Below are 23,373 nucleotides of genomic sequence, written 5' to 3'. Positions count from 1 at the left end.
ATTATACGAAATAAGACACGAAACGTACACGAAATGAAGATACACGAACGCGAAACGAAATGAATCCTTAACGGTTCGGGTTTGGGTTAGGCATTCATGACACGAAACATGAAAGTAAACGACATGAAAGTACACGAAACGAACGAATTGCCAGCAGGGAGTTAAGCCATAACCTCAGTCACCCCTGAGATTTTTATTTAAGGTTGATACCAAATAATGATTAAAAGCAACAATATCAATTGAAAGTAAATAAAAAACTAACTGAACAATAGCTTAAAATCCACAAGAAATATTATTTTTAAATCCAATACGTTCCTCTGCTTAAAATCTCGCATGCAGCTGCTGGACTGTGATTTTGTTTAGTTGGAAAGCCTTGGCAAGAATGTCAGCAGATATATCAGGATTGGCTCCGAATACAGCATTAGCAATGGTGATAACCCCTGGGTTTTGGCTGTTAAGACCAGCAAATGCTACTGCATTACCATATCCAATATTTTGCTGGTAGTGTATAAGGCCTTGAGGAAACACATACACATCACCTTCGTTAAGGACTTTGGTGATATGACGATTTTCTGTATTTGAAGTGACAAATCCTACCCTCAATGTACCTTTGATAACTGTCAAAATTTCAGTAGCACGGGGATGTGTGTGTGGAGCATTGATTCCATATGGTGCAAAGTCGATACGAACAAGAGAAATGCCAAGCGTGTTGAGTCCAGGAATCCTAGCAACATTAACTGTGGTTACATTTGATCCAACTTTATTGGATGATGTGTCACCAGCTACGTTCAATCCGCTAGTAAAGAAGTCGTTTTCGGTTACAACCTTGGGGTCCTTACAAACTAGTCCGTTCACCAAAACTGAAAAAAGAAGCAAGTCTGTCAGATGTTTGTAGTGTACAAGTAAAATGTAGACAACAGATAATATGAAAATGAGGTAGTTACGTCAAGAATGCATGCATTTAAAATATATATATACCTGGGCTATTTGCATCAGCAACACAGAAATCCTGAAGAGGATTATTATCAGTGGCCAGAGCAACAAAGCAAGTCATACTACTTACAATTAAACATATGAAAACAAGTTTGGAGCCCCTTGAAGAATCCATATTTGAAAACTTTTGGTTAAAAAAAATGCTAAGAGACCAAATGATGAGTTCTGAGAGTTGAGTTGTAAAGATACGGATCTTGTCCAAGGCTTATATAGAAAACTTCTACCAGGGAAAGTGTGACAGAGAGGATAAAATATATACAAAATTGCTTACCTATGGCACTGACATATTCAAGATACAGAGAAGTAGTAAAACTATATATGTAATTGGCATCTGTTATTTATTTATATTTATTGTTGTGACATAACTTGGTTGAAAGTCTATCCAATAGATCATCTTTAACTAGTTTTTAAATGTATCAGGTTCACTGCTTCTAGTTTCCTCAAGAAACAATAATGAAAAAACCAAGTAACTCAAGTATGTTTTTCAATGTTAATAACAATATAGCTAACTAGTCAGCTTCTGAGCAGATATTCAAATTGCAATGTATTCAGCAAATGATTTTGAGACAAATTCAACCCGCGTCTAAGCTAATTCTCCTGCAGCTGGTAAAAACTTTGCATGTGTTTGAATCAGGTTTACCTGCTTAATAATATGTTTATATATTATATAACCTACCACTTCTGCCCCAAAAGAATGTTTATTGACATATTAAGACCTTCACATCAGCAAAGTTCAAGCCTTCTAGACTATTCTCATAGTCCAATACAGAGCTGACATCTGTTAAGTTAGAATAACAAACTTTTCCTCCATTTTTATTAGTTTTGAATAGATCTGTGTATATGTGTAATCAAGAACACACATTGTAATTACTTCTTCTCTTTTCTTCGATGAGATTTTTACTTTCAGAAAAGATAACATGGTATCAGACCCCGTGTAGACGATTCTATTGGCGATTTCTTAGTTATTCATCATTCTTCGACGTTTCATTGTTATTCCTGCATAATTACTATTCGTATACAAATTCAGGTTCATTCGATCAATTATAGATTGTTGAATTTGAGTTAATTCTTCGTTTTATGGATAGCTATATGCGTAATTTCTGATATATATACATTGATTGTCTGTTTGCATTTATTTTTCGTGTTATCCGGTAATTCCGGATATTCTGTCATTATCCTTGCGTCGAAATCTGAAAATTGAGTACTAAAACCTAATCACTAAATTCTGGTGATTGACGAGTGTTCAACATCTGCGAATACTTCTTGTTATCTGATTGTGTTTCTTTGTTGAGAAATTCTGTTCTAAATCACGGATCAGTCCTCATTTCTTGTCAATTGTTTGAACACTAAGTATTTGTCAAAATTACTTTTTTTTCAATCAAAATTACTCTTAAACACTATTTTTTTATCGTAGGTAACCGGCAGCCGCTACCCTTTGGGTGCGCACTGGGTAAACCCTACGGGCTCACGCAATAGCCTGCAAACTATTTGCCTAATTCAAAGCAAATAATAAATACACAAACAAATCAAACCGCAACTAATCAGACGAATCAAGATCGATCAAGTGTCTACTATATCCATCCGTCTAATGCCTCCACAACTCAGTTTCTGTGAAGTTTTATGGCACTGGTTTTCAAAACTGGAATCGTTCGATGATGCTAACTCTTTCTGCAAAGAATAAAATCAGATTTCTGAATGAAACCATAGCTATACCTGAAGTTACATCTGATGTGTACAAATACTGATCAAGATGCAATGATCTTGTTATCTCCTGGCTGATTTTTAATCTAGACGAAAGTATTGCAAGAAGTGTGTTGTTTATGAGAACTGCACATGAAATATGATATGAACTTGAAGATCGAGATGGTTTTGCATCTATTCCACAAATTTACTCTTGAAACAACTGTCAGAAAATACTCAAGGACAAGATTCTGTTTCTGAATTTTTTTACTAAAATCAAGGCATTATGGGATGGTCTTGAAGATGCTGATCCACGTCCTTATTGCACCTGCAAGTTATGCATATGTAATCTAACTCAAAGGTTGCAGACAAAACAACAGGAACATAAGGTTTTGCAATTTATGATGAAGCTATCTGATAAGTTTGGAACAGTGAGGGGAAATGTGTTAATGATGAAGCCTCTGCCAACAATTGCACAAACATACAGACTGTTGGCAAAAGAAGAATAGCATAAGGAAATGTCCTCTATGTCTCAAAATCAAGCAATGGCTATCTATGCTGACAAGTATGGGACTAGTTTAAGATCAAGGAATTACGGGTTCAACAGATCAAATAACTCTTCTGGTATTGATAGACAACAAATCTACAAGACAAAAGCAGATACCTCAAAATTTGGCTACAAGACTGATTCTAAAACTGATACTGCTGGTTCCAAAAGGAGCCAAAAACCTGCTTCTCCATTAATTGTCAAATTCCTGGACATAGTATTGAGAGATGTTTCAGAATTCATGTTTTTCCTCAGGATTTCAAAATAGGCAGGAAAGAAAGGTTGCTGCATTGTCTCACAGTCAAAGTGAAGAACCAGACTCAGATTTACCAGATAATGCAGGTAATCAACCTGTGACTCAAGATCAGTATAATCAGCTAATGAATTTGTTTTCTCAGAATCAAATTGGACCATCAATTGCTCAAGCTGCTGAGATAAAACATGCCTTGTTGGAAGGTAATTTTTGTCTGTTCTCCACTCATTGTAACATATGGTTAATTGATAGTGGAGCAACACATCATATTTGCCCAAACCTAGAGAGTTTTGGTCAATTTGAGGTATATAAAGAAAATGACAACTTTATAACAATTCCAGATGGAAGCAATGTTAAATTTCAACATACTGGCACTGTAAAACTAAACAATGATATCATTTTGCAAGGACTACTCTTACATGTCCCATATTTCCAGTTTAAGCTGATTTCTGTCAACAAGTTGTGTGCTGATTAAAATTCTAAAGTCAACTTCACTAATGGAGGTTGTTACATTCAGGACCTTTTGCAGAACAAACCTCAGATTTTTCTTGGTAGGCCGACAAATGGACTATACAGTGTTTCTCAATAACTAGATACTAAAGTCAGTGCTTACTGTTTCAATGCCGTTGAAGAAACTCAGATGTGGCACATCCGGCTTGGTCATCTTCCTTTCGGTTAGATGAAGACGGTGTTTCCAAATCTACCGGTTAAAGAATACCAGTTAGCAAACATAATCCCCAGAGATCAGACTACTACAATCATGGATTATAATTATAGTAAAGATTGTACACATCATATACATTCATTGTATTATATTCTGCCTAACATAAGATCCATAATCAGTGGAATGCTTCAAGGAACATACCCTTGGCTCCATGTATATAAATACACACACCAACATCAATATAAACATACAAGGTTGAACCTAATAAAGAATGTCAATTAAATACTGTAAGTCAGATTTTTCATGCTTCTAGACAGACTAGAAAGTCTTTTCCATCCAGTTTTATAAAGGCTATAAGTCCTTTTCAGTTACTTCATGTTGATCTGTGGGAGGCCTATAACACTAAGTTTTTGTCTGGATGTTCTCAGTTTATTACAATAGTAGATAATTTTACTAAACATACATGGGTTCATTTGCTTAAGTTCAAATTTGATGCACCTGCAATTCTGAAAAGTTTTATTCAATATATTGGGACACAGTTAAATCTAATAGTTTATGCATTAAAAGTGATAATGCACTGTGAAGGTGCTGCTAAAATTTTCTATCAGTCTAAGGGAATTATACACCAGAGTAGTTGTACTTATACTCCACAACAAAATGTATTGTGGAGAGAAAGAATAAACACCTCTTGCAAACTGCTAGGGCTATTTTTTTCAAGCTAAGTTGCCTGAAAAATTCTGGGGTAAAGCTATTTTATGTGCCACATATCTCATCAATAGGATGCCCTTAGTATCAATTAAAAATCAGACTCCCTACTTCAAGTTACATAAACAAAGTTCTTCTCTTGATCATCTTAAAAATTTTCGATGCCTTTGTTTTATTTCTACCATATCTGTCAATAGGCCTAAATTCAGTCCAAGAGCAACATCTCATATCTTTTTAGGTCATTCCTCTTCTTAAAAGGGCAACAAAATTTATGATCTACTCAATAATTATATTACCATTTTCAGAGATGTAACATTTTATTAATATATATTTCCTCTTCATATAATGACATCACCTTCTAAGTCACTTTCTAACTTTCTAAATGAGACTTTTTTTACCAGCAATGACTTCGCCTGTTTCATCATCCGTTGATCCTGTTGTTATTAGTACACACTCTTCTTTACCTATTCCTCCACCTCCTATAAATAATTCTGTATCTTCTAGTTCTAATCTGGAAACAGATATAGCCATCTCTAGTTCTTTACTTGGTTTAAGTGAAGAACATGTCATTTCCCAACCAGTTACACATTCCACCAGAAATAGATCACAACCATCTTATATGAATGATTACCACTGTCATTTATTATCACAATTTGCACTTCATGTCTCAAATAATTGATGCCATTTTATACATGGTTCAGTAATTTTCATGTCCTGTTATGGTCTGTTAGCTGCACAATCTGTTAGCAAGGAACCCTCTTGTTATAAAGAAGCGGTTTTACATCAGAGAAAGGGTATGAACAAAGAAATACAAGCATTGGAAAGTAACCACACTTGGGATATTGTAGATTTTCCTTTAGGAAAGAAGCCTATTGGCTGCAAATGGGTCCTTAAAGTAAATTTACATGCTAATGGATCTTTGGAAATGAGCATATCTAGGCTTGTAGCCAAAGGATTATGTAACATCCCATACCAATAAAAATAAGAGTGTTCGGGGCCTTTATAGATACAATTCAACACTTGATGTGTACCAAATTGCTATCTTTTTTGGACTGACCTGAGATGGGTTCTTGGGTCTGGTACGCACTCGGTTGTGGGCTTTGATGTTATAAATGGTATCAGAGCTCTGCCTGGCCGGAAGTGCAAAGGCACTGCCCGAGTTTCATATGCGTTTGTTTGTGAGATCAATGACGACGTCGATCTTATAAGAGGGGGCGTTTGTAACATCCCACATCGATAGAAATAAGTGTGAATACAATCTGCGATTAATACATATAAATCAAATAAGTGTGTGCGTGAGTAAACGAAATCAAACAGAGAAAGAAAGGATATAACCAAATGGAGATCCTCGAGTCCAGTTGAAACTGTCTCCTTAAAGCTATTTCGCCTCTCACCGTATGTACGAGTCGATAGCCTCCCACGATAAAACGAGATACCAGTATAATCGATAGATCGAATATACTCTCAGCGAACTTGAACTAAGCCCGAGAACTATCACCGGAATATTGGAAAAATTTAAGACTAAAGAGACCGAGAATGAAAGAGATGACTCTTATTCCCTTGACTTAATAAAAACTGATGCCCTAAGACTCTATTTATAAAGAGAGGCTTGAAAGGACTTGTTTTCCTTTTCGATGTGGTACATGGTATTTATAAGAAAAACTAAGGAATAGGTTTGTGCTACTCTCGATGTGGTACAAAACCACTTTTCATATTAAAAGGTAAAACTTTGGAATATCAGTTCTCATTCACCTTTTACTCATTTTGAGCGTGTAAATATGCGTTGAAATCCCCTCGAAGAGGAGAATACGTTCCAATAAATACAGACCACTAACACATAATGTGTCTCACTCATATAGAGTCTCAAAATGATTCACAACTTAGTCTAAAATACTAAGTTTGTCCAACAATCCCCCACAAATGAGATTGATGGTCCAGTAGCACGCACCACATAGACAGACAGACGCAGAGCTTGACTTGGTGATAGTTCCGGCGGTCAGATATAGCATACAATAGGTAGAGAATGCTCCTTGAACCTTCGCTCGAATAAGTATATCGACTTTACTGGTAGACAGTATGACGCTATGTCCTTGAACTGTTCGACAGTTTGTGTAAACGATGACATACTCATCACTATATCTTTCCTGACTCATTCAGTTCTCATGATTATGTCCATTTTGGCCATGGAACATCGTCCTGGTTCTGCAGGAGTTTTTAAAGAATTGTGCCTCGCAATTCTCCTTTGAAGCGGCCCCACTTCTCTCCCACATAGGTGATCTTTATCTTATAGAGTAACCCGCGTTTACTCAACTGAATTTCATGCGTTCACTCCTGAACTCCATGTATTCATCAAAGATCATTAAAAGCTCAAAGCCTAACCTTGTACCTTATGGGTCTCACTGTTTCCTCATCATAGGAACAGGCCAGGGGTTACCCCCACAGTGATTTGGTCATCATGATTTAGTTGTCCCATTGAACCAAGTTCTTGGGATCTCCAGTCAGCAATGGTTGGGTGTCCACCATGATGCCGTTAAGCAATAGGCTTAAGGCCCATCCCTCTCAATGATTTCTCAACCACTTCTTTTGATAACCCTTTGGTTAGTGGATCCGCGATATTATCTTTTGACGGTATATAGTCAATAGTGATAATTCCAGTTGAGATCAATTGTCTAATAGAACTGTGTCGTCGTCGTATATGACGAGACTTTCCATTATACATCGTGCTTTGTGCTCTGCCAATAGCGGATTGACTATCACAATGAATACCTATTGCAGTTATAGGCTTTGGCCATCTTGGAATATCCTCCAGAATATGACGTAGATATTCAGCCTCTTCGGCGCATTTATCTAGTTCCACAAACTCAGCTTCCATCGTGGAATGAGTTATCACCGTTTGTTTTGAGGATTTCCATGATATTGCCGCTCCAGCTAATGTAAACACATAGCCGCTCGTAGACTTAAGTGCTTTCTTGCTAGATATCCAATTTGCGTCAGTATATCCTTTTAATACTGCTGGGTATCTGCCATAGTACAGTCCATAATCTCGAGTTCCCCTCAAGTACCTTAGTACCCTTATGATCGCTTTCCAGTGATCAGCTCCCGGATTACTCGTAAACCTACTCAACTTGCTAATTGAATATGCAATGTCTGGTCTTGTACAACTCATGAGGTACATCAGACTACCAATTATCCTCGAGTATTCCAATTGAGAAACAGCTACACCTTTGTTCTTGGATAGGTGCAAAGTCATATCCACAGGTGTCCTAGCTTTCTCAAAGTCATCCTTAAGAAACTTCTCAAGGATCTTGTCAACATAATGTGGTTGACTTAATGCGAGACCCTCTGATGTTCTAGAAATTTGAATTCCCAGAATTACATTTGCTAGTCCCATGTCTTTCATGTCGAATCTTGATTTCAAAATGTCCTTGGTAGATTTGATCACTTTATCATTGCTTCCGGCAATAAGTAGATCATCTACATATAGCGTCATCATGACACAGCCACTCTCGTTATCCTTGTAATAGGCACAACTATCACATTCATTGATTTTGAAGCCATTAGCCAGCACGACCTCGTCAAATTTTTCATGCCATTTCATAGGCGCTTGCTTCAAACCATACAATGATTTCACCAATCTACAAACTTTCCTTTCTTGTCCTGGGACAACAAACCCTTCGGGTTGTTCCATATAGATTTCCTCATCTATGTCCCCATTTAGGAAGGCTGTTTTCACATCCATTTGATGTACAGTTAGATTACGCATTGCAGCAATAGCAAACATCATCCTTATGGACATTATTCTCGTTACAGGAGAATATGTATCAAAATAATCAAGGCCTTTTTGTTGCTTGTATCCTTTAATCACAAGTCTGGCCTTATACTTATCAATAGTGCCCTCAGTTTTCAACTTCTTCTTGAAAATCCACTTGCTACCTAATGGTTTGCAACCAGTTGGCAAGTCCACTAGTTCCCAAGTATGATTTTGCATAATTGAATCAACTTCATTCTTGATGGCCTCTTTCTACATAGGTCCATCAGGTGAGGTAACCGCGTCCTTATAGGTTTTTGGGTCACCTTCTTCGAGAAAATAGGTCATAAAATCAGACCCATAGGATTTCTCCGTTCGTTGTATTTTGCTCCTTCTCACTACCCCCACATTTTCGTCTTCACTTTCGTCACTCTCATTATCGTCATCTACAGACTCATGAGATCGTTTAGACGTCGTAGGTTGTTGGTTTCCAGGATTACAGGGAAACATCGTCTCAAAGAATGAGGCATTCCTTGATTCCATAATGGTATTCTTTTGAATATCAGGAATCTTGGATTCATGAACAAGAAACCGATATGCAGTACTGTGTGGAGGATATCCGATGAAGATACAATCCACAGTCTTAGGACCTATCTTCTCCTTCTTCGGTGTAGGGATCAGTACCTTTGCAAGGCACCCCCACACTTTCAGGTGTTGGTACTTGGTTTCTTTTTCTTTCACATTTCATAAGGAATTACATCCTTATTCTTGCGCATCGTAATATTTAAAATATTATTTGCGCTTAAGATGGCTTATCCCCACATCGATTGTAGAAGCCCAGAGCTTAACAACATCGCATAAATCATCTCTTTCAGAGTGCGATTCTTCCTTTCAGCCACACCATTTGACTGAGGGGAGTATGGTGCAGTGACCTCATGGATTATACCATGTTGTGAACTGAATTCTCCAAATGGTTCAATATATTCACCTCCACGATCACTTCGTATCGTTTTGATTTTCTCAGTCTGTTGTGTCTCAACTTTTTCCTTATAGATTTTAAATTTATCTATAGCTTCGTCTTTGCTTTTCAACAAATATACATAGCAGTATTTTGTACAATCATTAATGAATGTAATAAAATACTTGTTTCCTCCTCTTGTTGGAGCGAATTTTAAATCACATATATCGCTATGTATTAGGTCTAGCACTTTGGTGTTCCTTTCCACACGTTTAAATAATGATCTCGTTAATTTTGCCTCAACACAAGTCTCACACTTATGTTTTGAATCGATAGTAAGTTTAGGTATGTATTCTTTTGCACTTAAACGTCGTAAAGTGTCATAATTTACATGTCCTAATCTAGCATGCCATAAATTAGGAGACTCAAGCAAGTAGGCAGAAGAATTCTTTATTTCATTATCGTCCTTAACGGACATTACATTAAGCTTAAAAAGCCCATCGGTTAAATAACCCTTGCCTACAAACTTACCACTTTTAGACAAAATAACTTTATCTGACTCTATTACAATGCGAAAGCCATGCTTACTCAACAGAGAACCAGACACAAGGATATCAGGCACATAAAATACATTCTTCAAAGTCAGATTCTTCCCAGAGGTCATCTTCAGGATCACCGTGCCTTCACCCTCAATGGTAGAAGTTGTTGAATTCCCCATGTAGAGCTTCTCACCAGCATCGAACGCTTTGAGGCTAGAGAAAATCGCCTTGTCTGAGCAAACATGCCTAGTAGAACCAATATCAATCCACCATTTACGTGGATTAGAACCGACCAGGTTCACTTCAGAGACCGTAGCACAGAGGTCTATATCACCCATCTCCTAAGAGATATTATCTACCATGTTTGCTTCTTTCTTCTTGTTGGGCTTGTTGGGCTTCTTTCAGTCAGAAGACCTATGACCAACTTTATCACAGTTGTAGCACTTCCCCTGAAATTTCGACTTCAAAATCCCTCCTTTGGGTGCCAGCTTTGCCCCTTTACTAGAACTAGTCTTCTTGGGCTTGGAGCTTTGAGCATGCTCCACCATGTTTGCCTTCTCAGTGACAACATTAACTTTCTTCTCGGACCCTCTGTTGTCTTCTTCAATACGAAGTCTAACAATAAGATCCTCCATAGACATCTCCTTTCGCTTGTGCTTAAGGTAGTTCTTGAAATCTCGTGGAAGCTTTTCAATAACATCAGCAACTTGAAAAGACTCACTTATGACCATTCACTCAGCATGAATGTCATGAATGATCACCTGCAGTTCCTGCACCTGACTGACCACAGTCTTAGAGTCTGCCATCTTATAATCAAGAAAGCGGCCAACAATCCACTTCTTTGCCCCAGCGTCCTCGGTTTTATACTTATGGTCAGGTGACTCCCATAAAACCTTAGCTGTTGGCTTTGCGTTGTATACGTTATACAACGAGTCAGACAAACAATTTAGCACATAGTTCCGACAGATGTAGTCGGAATGCTTCCCAGCATCAGCAGCATACACAGTCTGCATGTTACTCTCAGCAGTGAGCAACGGTGGTTCTTCCTTGAGGAAGCGATCCATATGCAGCGTGGTCAGATAAAAGTGCATCTTTTGTTGCCAACGTTTGAAGTTCGTTCCGTTGAACTTCTCGGGTTTTTCAGCATGTGCAGCAGGCACAGTTGGCATAACAGGTGCAGCAGGCACCACATATGGAACAGATGGTACGTGCGTCTATAGTACAGGTGTATGCACACCAGTAGGCACCGCAGGTATGATCGGAGGAGTGAATCATGCCGATATCTGTCCAAGAGGAACACTAAACTGTCCAATGACAGTGTGTCCCACAGGCACATGTCCCGAAGGCACATGTTCAACAGGCGTTTGACCCCCATCAGATCGTACGATCCGTGCGTTAGGGTTAATCGGCTGCTGGTGAACCCCATCAGATACAGTGATCTGTGCATTGGGATCAGCCGTCATGTTCATCGGATCGTTCACAATTTGGTTCTCCATCGATCTGTTACTCAGCAAAACAAGCAGATACAAATTTATCAGTCACAGATGTATACAATATATTAGCTTTAAGATTGTGAATACAATCTGCGATTAATACATATAAATCAAATAAGTGTGTGCGTGAGTAAAGGAAATCAAACAGAGAAAGAAAGGATATAACCAAATGGAGATCCTCGAGTCCAGTTGAAACTGTCTCCTTAAATCTATTTCGCCTCTCACCGTATGTACAAGTCGATAGCCTCCCAGGATAAAACGAGATACCAGTATAATCGATAGATCGAATATACTCTCAGCGAACTTGAACTAAGCCCGAGAACTATCACCGGAATATTGGAAAAATTTATGACTAAAGAGACCGAGAATGAAAGAGATGACTCTTATTCCCTTGACTTAATAAAAACTGATGCCCTAAGACTCTATTTATAAAGAGAGGCTTGAAAGGACTTGTTTTTCTTTTCGACGTGGTACATGGTATTTATAAGAAAAACTAAGGAATAGGTTTGTGATACTCTCGATGTGGTACAAAACCACTTTTCATATTAAAAGGTAAAACTTTGGAACATCAGTTCTCATTCACCTTTTACTCATTTTGAGCGTGTAAATATGCGTTGGAATCCTCTCGAAGAGGAGAATACGTTCCAATAAATACAGACCACTAACACATAATGTGTCTCACTCATATAAAGTCTCAAAATGATTCACAACTTAGTCTAAAGTACTAAGTTTGTCCAACAATAAAAGTGTTTGAGGCCTTTATAGATACAAGTCAATACTTGATGTGTACCAAATCACTAGCTTTTTTGGACTGACCTATATTGGGTTGTTGAGTCCGGTACGCATTCGGTTGTCGTCTTGGATATTATAGAATTAATCAAAAATATAGAATAGATTACTTAGAAACTTCCAGTTCAGTTGTCAAGATGTCTACAGTCAGATGCATAATTGCATTAGAAGCCAGTAATAAATGGGATATTCACCAACTAGATGTTAATAATGCCTTCTTGCATGGTGATTTGCAAGAAGAGGTCTATATAACAATTCCTACAGGCATACATAATTCTTTTAATAGAGTTTGTAGAATCAAGAAATCTATTTATGGCTTGAAATAAGCCTCTAGATAGTGGTCAACAAAACTAGCTGTAGAACTTATTCATCAAGGGTTTGTGTAATCAAAAAGTGATTATAGTCTATTCATTCATAAAACATATCATGATATCATAATCATAGGTGTTTATGTGGTTGATATTATCGTGATTGGAAGCAGCTCTTCTCATATACAATAGATTAAAAATCATCTAAATTCTACATTCAGTATCACAGACCTTGGCAAACTACATCATTTTCTGGGCATTGAAATTTTTTATTTTCCTGATAGTATTTCTTTCGGTCAAAAAAAGTTTACACAGAATATATTTGCTTCTTGTCCTTATGATGCTGGTATTAAGGTTTCCACTCATTTACCATTGCATCTCATACAACTTACATATTTTCCAACACAACATCAACTTGCAGACATAGTTACTAAGACTGTTCCTTACCCTCAATTACAGTTCTTATCTTCCAAGTTAGAAATGGTTTATTCTGCGCAACACACCCTTCCTAACTTGAATGGAGATATTGATATATTAAGAACTCAACATTAGCAAAGTTCAAGACTTCTAAGCTATTCTCATAGTCCAATACAGAGCTGACATCTGTTAAGTTAGAATAACAAATTTTCACTCCATTTTTATTAGATTTGATAAGATCTGTGTATATGTGTAATCAAGAACACACATTGTAATTACATATTCTCTTTTCTTTAATAAGAATATTACTTTCACAGAAGATAACATTGTTGGCCGCCTAGAGCAATTCAACTGTAAGGGGAGAACAAGTCCTATTCGTGCTCGTAATTAACTTTATATATAAGAAATGAGAGCAAAATTTATACTCCAACAATGTGTAGTTTGGTACTTCCTTAAATTACTAATTTCATTTTCCTATATAACCCTAATTTATACCGTCTTTGTTAACTCAATGGCTTTGTTCGTGATAATCTAATGTTAGTCGTTTATTTTAAAATGCGTAAAGAATATTTAGTAAATAGTGTGAGAAATTACAATTTAGTACATACAATACAAGGAGAAAGGAAAATCACGACAAAAAGTTAGTAAATTTATTTCAAAAAGCTAATTTACTGACAATAAATAATGATTCTTTCTTAAGGTACTTTGTGAAACATCTATTATGTCATAAACTTAACACTTAATTAAATTATTTCCTGCACAAAAAAAATTTACTCATTTATTTTACAAATAACAGAGAGTTAGGTATTGCATTGCTCTCAGAAATTTAATTAACAGGAATTGCACATAAGAAAGATGATCAGGTATTAAACATTATTGTACATCTATAATAAATTATATTAACATGAATAAGCTCTTAGATATATCTTTTTACTTGTATTATATAAATAATGTCATACACCTATTTACAAAATATATAAGAAATATAGTCATTTCCAACGGCACAATACTGACCGCACCAATATATAAAGGGAAAGAAAATTACTGACATTTATAACCGATCAGAATTACAAAGGAAATACCGGACGATGTCCAAACTCGATGGCTACTCTATTTTTACCGATTCATTATTATGACCACAATCAAATTTGGTTGACTAACCGTTGAAATAACATCCATCTCAACTTATTCCGACTAATTGTATCGACTGCTGAGAAGTCATTAAAAGATTAAAAAATGACCGATTATTATGATTAGGTCTGTTCACGAACCGAGTCGAGTCGAGTTTCAACGTAAATGAGCGGAATTTTCAGTTTTCTCTGACGAACCGAGCCTAGCCGAGCTTCCTTATAGAACAAAAAAATGTGTTCGAATTCGAACTCGTTAAATACCAAGCCGAACTCAAGTTTTTCGCGAACAAAAATGAGTCGAGCCGAACATGAGCCTCACACGAGCAGCTCGTTGACAATATTTTGTTTATAAATAAAAAATGATTTTGGGTCAACCCAGCATCCAAGCCCAATCCAACCTTCTCTCCTTTCTCCTAGCTAATTCCCTAGTTAATGAAGAAGCCCAGGAAGAAGAACATTAGAAAAAGCAACCCAGATGATTTACATACCAAAATGAATCTATATCAATCAAAGCAAATAACAGATGAAAAATAAACAAGGTGTGTACTCTTTTTAATTTGTTATGTTGTGTGTTTGATATGTTCAAGTTTCATTGGGGGTTAAATTTGATTGCTTTAATGTGAAATATAAAGTTGAATATATATTTTTTTAATTTGAGGGAGAGCATATTTGCATTGAAAGAGTAAATTCTTTCGGAAATAAAGAAAGAAGGCGTCTGGTATTCACGAGCATATATTGATGAAATTTGGTGCTTTTGGATTATTGATCTAAACTTATATATGATCAAAGAGGTGTACATGCATATTCTTGATATACCGTAAGCAGTGTAAGTATAATGCATATTTTTCGAGTTTTAACGAGCCGATCCCGAGCCGAGCCTGAGCCGGACATACAAAAACTCAGCTCGAGCTCGTGTTGCTTAACAAACATATTTTTGTGTTCGAGCTCGACTCGAGTTTATGAACGAGCCGAGCCGAACGAGCTCTTAATGAGCCGATCTCGAACTCGTTCGTGAACGGCTCTGTTCATGAACAACTTTAGTTACGACTAGAAAGCCAAATAATGGTTAACCGATCTTTGCCTTGCTATCATATCATTAAGATCGACCAATACATCGATCAATATTTGGGTCAGTATTGTGCTGCGATTTTTTAATTATAAGAAAAAAACTTAATAAAATCTCTAGCTTTCTCTCCGTTGATAACGCCTCTTTCACTCCATTAACATCTCCCCTTCTCCCTTTCTCTAATTAAGTCCAGAGAGCCTCTCTGCATCTTTGTCTCTATCTATCTCTGATCTCTTTCTTTCTCACTATTTTAATTAAGGATTATATATATTTATTTTAGGGATTTATAATTAGGGATTATTTATGTTAGCGAACGTAAAATAAAAAAGTAAACAACGACTTGGGTTAACCCGACCGATCCTATCGTGGTATTTATTTCCTAATACCGACCGACTTTGGCCCTAAAACGACCGATCCAGCGGTCGGTACCCTGTTTTTTGTATTGTAAACTACTAAATTACCAATCTCCGTATCTTACAAAAATACGAATGCAGCTTTTTCTTAATAAACTTGGTAGATCATTTAAAATATCTAAGCAATGGTACATACCAAAAAACAATACTCAAAAACTTTCTCAAAATGACACATTTCATCCTTTTATTTGTGTGATTCATATTAATACACGAGGGGTCCATTTAATTTATCTGTAAACATCCAATAGCACGATGACAACTCATCATTCATGAACGATTTTTCGAAACCTAGCATTTCTCTTAATATTTTTATCAGAAGATACTTTTTATCACTTTTGTTGCATTTATTCTTGATTAAATTATGGATACAATTTAGGAATATTTAAGTTATTGATTATAATTCCGAGGATTCTAAAAAAATAGTTGGTTCCTGAATTTTTCAGGTATATATAGTAGCTACAACTGTTCCAGTGATTTAGCAAAAAAAATCTATTCGCCCCAGTGTTCTCTAGAATCAAATTCTGCCTTCTACTCGAAAAAATGTCCAAAGATGTAGCAAAGAAGTAGAAGGCCAGAGGTCTACTGTGGAATGTGTTTTAGAGAAGGCATATACAGTATGCTAAAAAGGCCTCGCTAACAGTTGCAGATTTACTACGTCTCTATGAATAATGGTGAGAGCATGTTTTAGAAGACATGTATACTGTATGCTAAAAAGGTTCTGAAAATGGTGAGAGCATCGACCATGCCTATATTTTTCCTCCTGCAAAGGAGAAGGTAGTACTTTTGACCATTTATATTTTATAACGGAGAACTTGACCAAGATAACTTATCTTGAGGTGGAAAACATTTGAATTTCGAGGAGAAACAAAGATTGGTCACCATTCCAGACGCTGCAATGCACGACCAAAATGTAGTCTACGCCCAACTAATACAATCTTATAAGTTTACCCAAATTTAGGAAAAGATAAGTACTGGCCCGGGACCATTTTCGTGTTGAGACACCAGTTGCAGAATCTTAAGGAAACTATCAATTGATAAAATTATATATATAGGAGATCAGTTCAGATCAAATGCTAAGATCAAGTACTAATCATATTATCTTATCATTTTATCGTTCGTCAAAAGTCTTTTACAACTTATGCTACTTAACTTATTAGATCATCTAAAATCCTTGCAAAGTAAAATTCTTGCACGGTTTAATTAGCAGTGAGGTTATAATCTTGAGCTGCTAAAGATAATCTGCTAAAATCTATGTCATTTCTAGAATTAAAGGTCTGCATTGTGTTTGCAGAACAATTCTAGGAGTAGTATGGGAAGAATCAATAGGACATAACAAATTATATCCTTATTATGCATAAGAAGATCTGATCTATATTTTTGATAGTTATGGTTACTGTTGCACCGTTAGATTTTTAAATAATTGATCATAGCCGTTAAATCTAAAATTAAGGAATATATAATAACCAACGATAAGTAGGCACTGAATTGCATAGAAAATCCTACCCTTTCACCGTTTAAACAAAAAACAAGTAGTTATCCTAAAACGGATAAAATCATAAAGCAAAATTCGTAAAAAAAAATTATCTTCAAATTCTCGATAATTTTTTTGAGCAAAATTTGTAAATAATCACTGAATTAAACTCTACTTCATGAGTTTCGTGTGGGCTGTAAAATCATCAAAATCTAATTTATAGAACTCAAGGTAGAGCCAAAACAAAATCAAGCGAAACTCTATAATTTTTTTTGTTTATTTATATTGATTTTTTTAACTATTTCAAATCAATAAATATTTGTTAACTAAAAAAATATAACATTTGTGCATTGTACACCGAATTATTAAAAAATTTATAGTCGGTTAGTTGACACTGTAGATTTATATCCTACATGGGTTTATATAATATACGGGATTTCTTTTACATCTATGTTATTAATGATAAATTTTTCACAACTTAAACAGTGACAATACATTTTTCAATATAATGACATTGAAATAAGATTAAATAATACAAACTATTCATCTTGACTAATACATAATTATACTACTGTTGGTCGAGTTTAATTAATTTAAAATGAACTAAGTATAATAAGTTAAATTTAGTCAATCGGTTGAATGAATTTCGGGCTAAAATAAAATAATAACTACTATTGATCCGACTAAAAATTATATTATTGACCTGGTAATTCGTCAATCAGAAAAATAAGATCGGGATAAAAGAAAATATATTATACTATTAGTCCAGGCTAAAAAAATATAGAACTAATCCATGATAAAATAGAATTAGAATAAATATTAAATTCAACCAGCGAAAATAAAATAATATATTATTTGACTAAGTTAAACAAAAGTGTATATTTATCCGGTTTTGAACAAAATTAAAATCAAATTAAAAACTATTAGTTATATTTGATCAGTATAATGAGTCTCGGGATAAAAAAATTTTAAAATTAAATTAAATGTGATTTGTATACTATTAAACCGAGATAAAACTTATCGTTTAAATTCAAAATAGTAATATTTCATAAACACGCATAAAAATAACAATAAACTATATATTTCAGTTAGTAATATTTTTTTTTAAAATTTAGATACCTCTAAAAAATATCAAATTATATCCTTATTATATAATATGCACAAGGGTGACTTTATCCAAACTTTTGTTATCTATGATTACCGTCCTACAAATTTAATATGAACGATTATAATAAATTAATATCAAATCATATCATATAAAAAATATGCAAAAACAAATTCTCCATCTTAAAAGTTATAATTCAATTTATATTTAAATATTATATAATATTAAAAAAAAACCGTAAATCACCGAATAAATTTGATTTAGAGTGAAGGAGTATAAGGCTAAAGATAAATATTTTGGACTATGACAAATTAATAAATTGACTACACTTGAAGAAAATTTGGAAAATTACTAATTAATTAAAGAAAACTCTACTAGATCAAATACACTTGAAAAAAGTCTAAATGATTTTGAACATGTCTCTTTTATTGCACAAGTAGTAATGCGGAAGGCTAATAAAATTACCTAGAGTTGAAGCTGACAATTTCGTATACGATAACACAACACCACGAAAATGACGGATTTGGTTTGTCGTTTTTGGTACTGTTAGAATATTCAAACCCTCCAGAAGAATAATAATTACTGTTGGTTTTCTAGTAAATATACAACCACCATGCATTCTCAGGAAAAATGGTGTGCTATGTTAAATTTGTCAAACTAGTTCTATTATCGAGAGAGTAGTGTATGTATAGTAATAAGAGAAATATGGACGTGTCACTCTAATATTTACATGCAGCAGCTAGATATCTGTGAACCATGCAACAAAGCAAGCTGGTCATGAATAATATAAATGAAGCATAAAGAAAATGTGGTTGTCTAGAGTGTTGAGGTAAGGGATTAGGTCAGCATGTAGCAGCTTTGTACTCTATATAAATAGTACGTGCATGCATGTTGTAGATGTATGTAAGTTGTACTTTGAGTTGTAAAGCAGAAGAGCTGAAGCTCTAAATTGTCAGAAGATAAAAGAGAAGACCATAGCCCGTGCGTGTGTAAACAACAATATATATTTATATGTGTACTTGTATTAGTCCCCAAAATAAACAGTTGTTGTGTTGGTATAATACTCCCTCCGTACCAATATACATGTCCCTTTTGAAAAAACAAATTGTCCCAATTTACTTGTCCCTCTCTTCTTTCAATGTAAATTTAAGCATAATTTTTCAAAATTATTCTTAGATTTGTTATTTCCAAGGTTTGACTTTCAAAAATTAGTATATATTCTCTTTTTTCAATGCATTTAATGAGGTATTTTGTTGAAAATGTTATCCAGCTAACCCTTTTCTTAATATGCATTTTTTTTCCAAAAGAGATATGTAAAATGGGACGGAGGTAGTATATATTATTATCAAAACCTTTAAAGCCTATTCTGTTTCCAACAAGTGGTATCTGAGACAATGTTAAGTTCGTGAAAAATGGCGAATTTGGTGCAACCCAATATTTCAAAATTGACGTCCACAAATTACGGGAATTGGAGTATCCAAATGAAGATGTTACTCGGCTCTTACAATAATTGGGAAACTGTCGAAAATGGGTGCAAGGAGCCCGCTGATGCAGCCGCTGAAGTAGAACTTCCAAATATCGAGAAGACGTAAAGGAGATCCGGAAAAAAGATAAAAAGGTGTTGTATATAATTATTCAAGGTGTTGATGAATCAACCTTTGAAAAAATTTCTTAAGTAAAAAGGGCAAAAGAAGGGTGGGAGATTTTGCAAAAATCATTTCAAGGAGTTGAAAAAGTAAAAAAGGTGCGGCTCCAGGTGCTACGCGGGGAGTTCGAAAAATTAAAGATGAAGAGTTCTGAAAATATTGGTGAATTTGTTACGCGTTTGAAAATGGTGACAAATGAGATGAAGAGAAATGGTGAAAGTCTCGATAATGTTTGGGTCATGGAAAAATTGCTCCGTTTGTTGACAAGAAAATTCGAATATGTTGTTACATCCATCGAGAAGTCAAAAGATCTGTCCACAATTTTAATTGACGAGCTCATAGGTTCTTTTCAAGCCCACGAGCAGCGACTGAATTAATATGATGATGCAAGCCATTTGGAGAAAGCATTACAAAGTAAAGTATCCATTGGTGACAGCTCTGGCAGTAGCAGTTCTGCACGTGGCAGAGGTGGTTTTAGAGGTGGCTACCGAGGTGGACGAGGTCGTGGAAGCCAGTCCTTTAATAGAGGCCAAGATAGTGAAGGTTATCAACCATCTGGTCATGGTCAAAATTTCAGAGGTCGTGGAAGAGGTGGATTTCAACGAGGTGACAAATCTCAATTTCAATGTTATAGTTGTAATAAATTTGGTCACTTCAGTTACGAAAGTAGAACACCAAAATTAGAAGAAAAGAGTCATTTTGCTGCAGCAAAAGAAGACAAAGATGTTGGTCCTGTTAAGTTTCTCACTTACAAAGGAGACGAGAAGGGCAAGAAGAATGTTTGGTATCTTGATTCCGGTGCGAGCAATCACACATCAGGCCACAAGGATTTATTTAAGGAGATAGACGAGACAATTATATGAGAAGTTACTTTTGGTGATTCTTCAAAAATTACGATCAAAAGGAAAGGTACAATTACGATTATGACAAAGAATGATGAGAAAAAAATATATAAATCATATTTATTATATACCTTCTTTGAAAAGTAATATCATCAGTCTTGGTCAGCTTGTGGAGAAAGGATATAATATACATATGTAGGATAATTCTCTTACCATCAGAAACCAGGTTCAAGAATTGATCGCTAATGTGGAGATGTCACATAATCGCCTATTAACACTCGATATGCAGACGAACATGCAGAAGTGCTTAAAGTCGATCATTAAAAATGACTCGAGGCACTTGAGATATGGTCATCTTGGATTTTATGGCTTAAAATTATTTTCAAAGAGAGAGATGGTGGACAGTTTTCCAGAAATTAATGAACCATAAAATTTGTGTGAAGCGTGTGTCAAGGGGAAGCAACACAGATAAATTTTTCCCGTTGGAAAATCATGGAGAGACAGGAGGCCATTGGAGACAGTTCACATAGATATTGCTGGTCCTTTTGATGCTGCATCTCTTGGTGGTAACATGTATTACCTGACATTTATTGATGATTTTAGCAGAAAAAGTTGGGTGTATATCATCAAAGAAAAATCGGAGGCTCTTGATAAATTCAAGGAGTTCAAAGCACTTGCAGGAAAATAAAGTGGCCAGTATTTGAAGACACTCAAATAAGACAGAGGAGGAGAGTATACTTCAAACTTGTTCAGAAACTTCTGTAGAGCACATGACATAAATAATCAGTTGACAATGACATATACTCCTCAAAAAAATAGCGTTACAAAAAGGAAGAACCGTACAAATCTTGAAATGGAAAGGAGTATGGTGAAAGCAAAACATTTTCCAAGAACTTTCTGGGCGACAGCTGTTCAATGTGCGGTTTATTTTGTTGAACCGATATCCAACAAAAAATGTCAGAAATAAAACTCCAAATGAAGCATGGAGCGGGAGCAAACCATCAGTTGGACATCTCAGAATTTTCGGGTGTATTGCTTGTGCCCACGTTCCCGATCAGAAAAGGAAGAAAATGGATAATAAAGGCGAGAAATGCATCTTTACCGGATATGACAAAAGGAGCAAGGAATACAGACTCTATAATCCACTAATGAAGAATTTAATCATTTATCGAGATATTGAGTTCGATGAATCAGATTACTGGAGATGTAGTGAGGAAGAAAGAAAAGTTGCCGGTTTATTCTTTAACGATGATGATAACAACGGTGACGACTCCAACATTAAAGATGATGGAGATGATGATCCAGCTTCTCCACAAAGTCTGAATCAACAAACACTTGCGTCGACACCATCGATAGGACGAAGCAGCAGTTCAGGGGGAGCACCGAGAAAGATGCGGAGTCTGGATAATATCCATGAAACAACAAATCCGGTACAAGCATCCTTTGATTATTCTTTATTTTGTTTGATGGCTGAATTTGATCCAGTTACATTCAAGGAAGCTTTTGAAGAAATCAAATGGAACAAAGCCATGGATAAAGAAATTGGCTCAATCAAGAAGAATGATACATGGGAGCTCACAGATCTTCCAGAAGAACACAAAGCAATTGGTGTCAAGTGGGTCTATAAAACCAAGATGAATCAAGATGGAGAAGTGGAGAAATACAAAGGCGAGGTTGGTGGCTAAAGGCTACAAGCAGAGATATGGCATTGACTATGATGAGGTATTAACTCCAGTTGCAAGAGTTGACACCATACGAGTTTTTACAACAATTGCAGCTCAGAACCAGTGGAAGATTTATCAGAAGGTCGTAGCCCGTGCGTTTGTAAACAACAATATATATCTATATTTGTACTTGTATTAGTCATCAAAATAAACAGTTATTATGTTGATATAATATATATTATTGTCAAAACCTTTAAATCCCATTCTGTTTCCAACAAGTATATACGAACACGAAAGAATACGAACACGAAAGTACACGAGTGAATTTAGTGTCGGTTTTTGGTTTACACTTGGGTACACGACACGAAACGAAAGTATACGAAATAAATAAATAGTTAAATTAATTTATCAAAATTATATGAATACATATATCTTACAATAATATTTTACATATAATATTTATAGAAAGTAGATATAAAATAGATTCAAATTTAAATATCATAAGACTTGACTCCACTTGAGTCTTTATGACTTATTGACTTAAGACTCGATCACTAAAAAATTAACATATAAATATATATTTTATTTATCTTTATTTTTATTATTAATTTTAAATTATACGAAATAAGACACGAAACGTACATGAAATGAAGATGCATGAACGCGGAACGAAATGAATCCTTAACGGTTCGGGTTTGGGGTAGGCATTCATGACACGAAACATGAAAGTAAACGACACGATCTATGAAATAACAAGTCTGGTACAAAAATCCTTTGATTATTCTTTATTTTGTTTGATGGCTGATTGTGATCCAGTTACATTCAAGGAAGCTTCTGAAGAAAGAAAATGGAACAAAGCCATGGATGAAGAAATTGGCACAATCAAGAAGAATGATACATGGGAGCTCACAGATCTTCCAGGAGGACACAAAGCAATTGGTG

At 35.4% G+C, this 23,373-nt stretch overlaps 1 protein-coding gene across 1 annotated transcript; it reads right to left on the bottom strand.

Moving 5' to 3' along the window:
* Positions 1-321: 321 nt before the first annotated feature.
* On the bottom strand, positions 322-1,153 carry LOC141667920 (putative germin-like protein 2-1). The gene is made up of 2 exons (XM_074474563.1): positions 979-1,153; positions 322-860 (listed from the first exon to the last, which is right to left on the bottom strand). The coding sequence occupies exons 1-2, from the start codon at positions 1,106-1,108 to the stop codon at positions 322-324; spliced, it is 669 nt and encodes a 222-aa protein (XP_074330664.1). The 5' UTR covers positions 1,109-1,153.
* Positions 1,154-23,373: the final 22,220 nt, after the last annotated feature.

Source organism: Apium graveolens, chromosome 6, assembly GCF_009905375.1.
Source record: "Apium graveolens cultivar Ventura chromosome 6, ASM990537v1, whole genome shotgun sequence".
NCBI classification, from domain to species: Eukaryota; Viridiplantae; Streptophyta; class Magnoliopsida; order Apiales; family Apiaceae; genus Apium; species Apium graveolens.
Note: the sequence above shows the minus strand (reverse complement) of the source record. Positions and strands in the feature narration are given on the sequence as shown.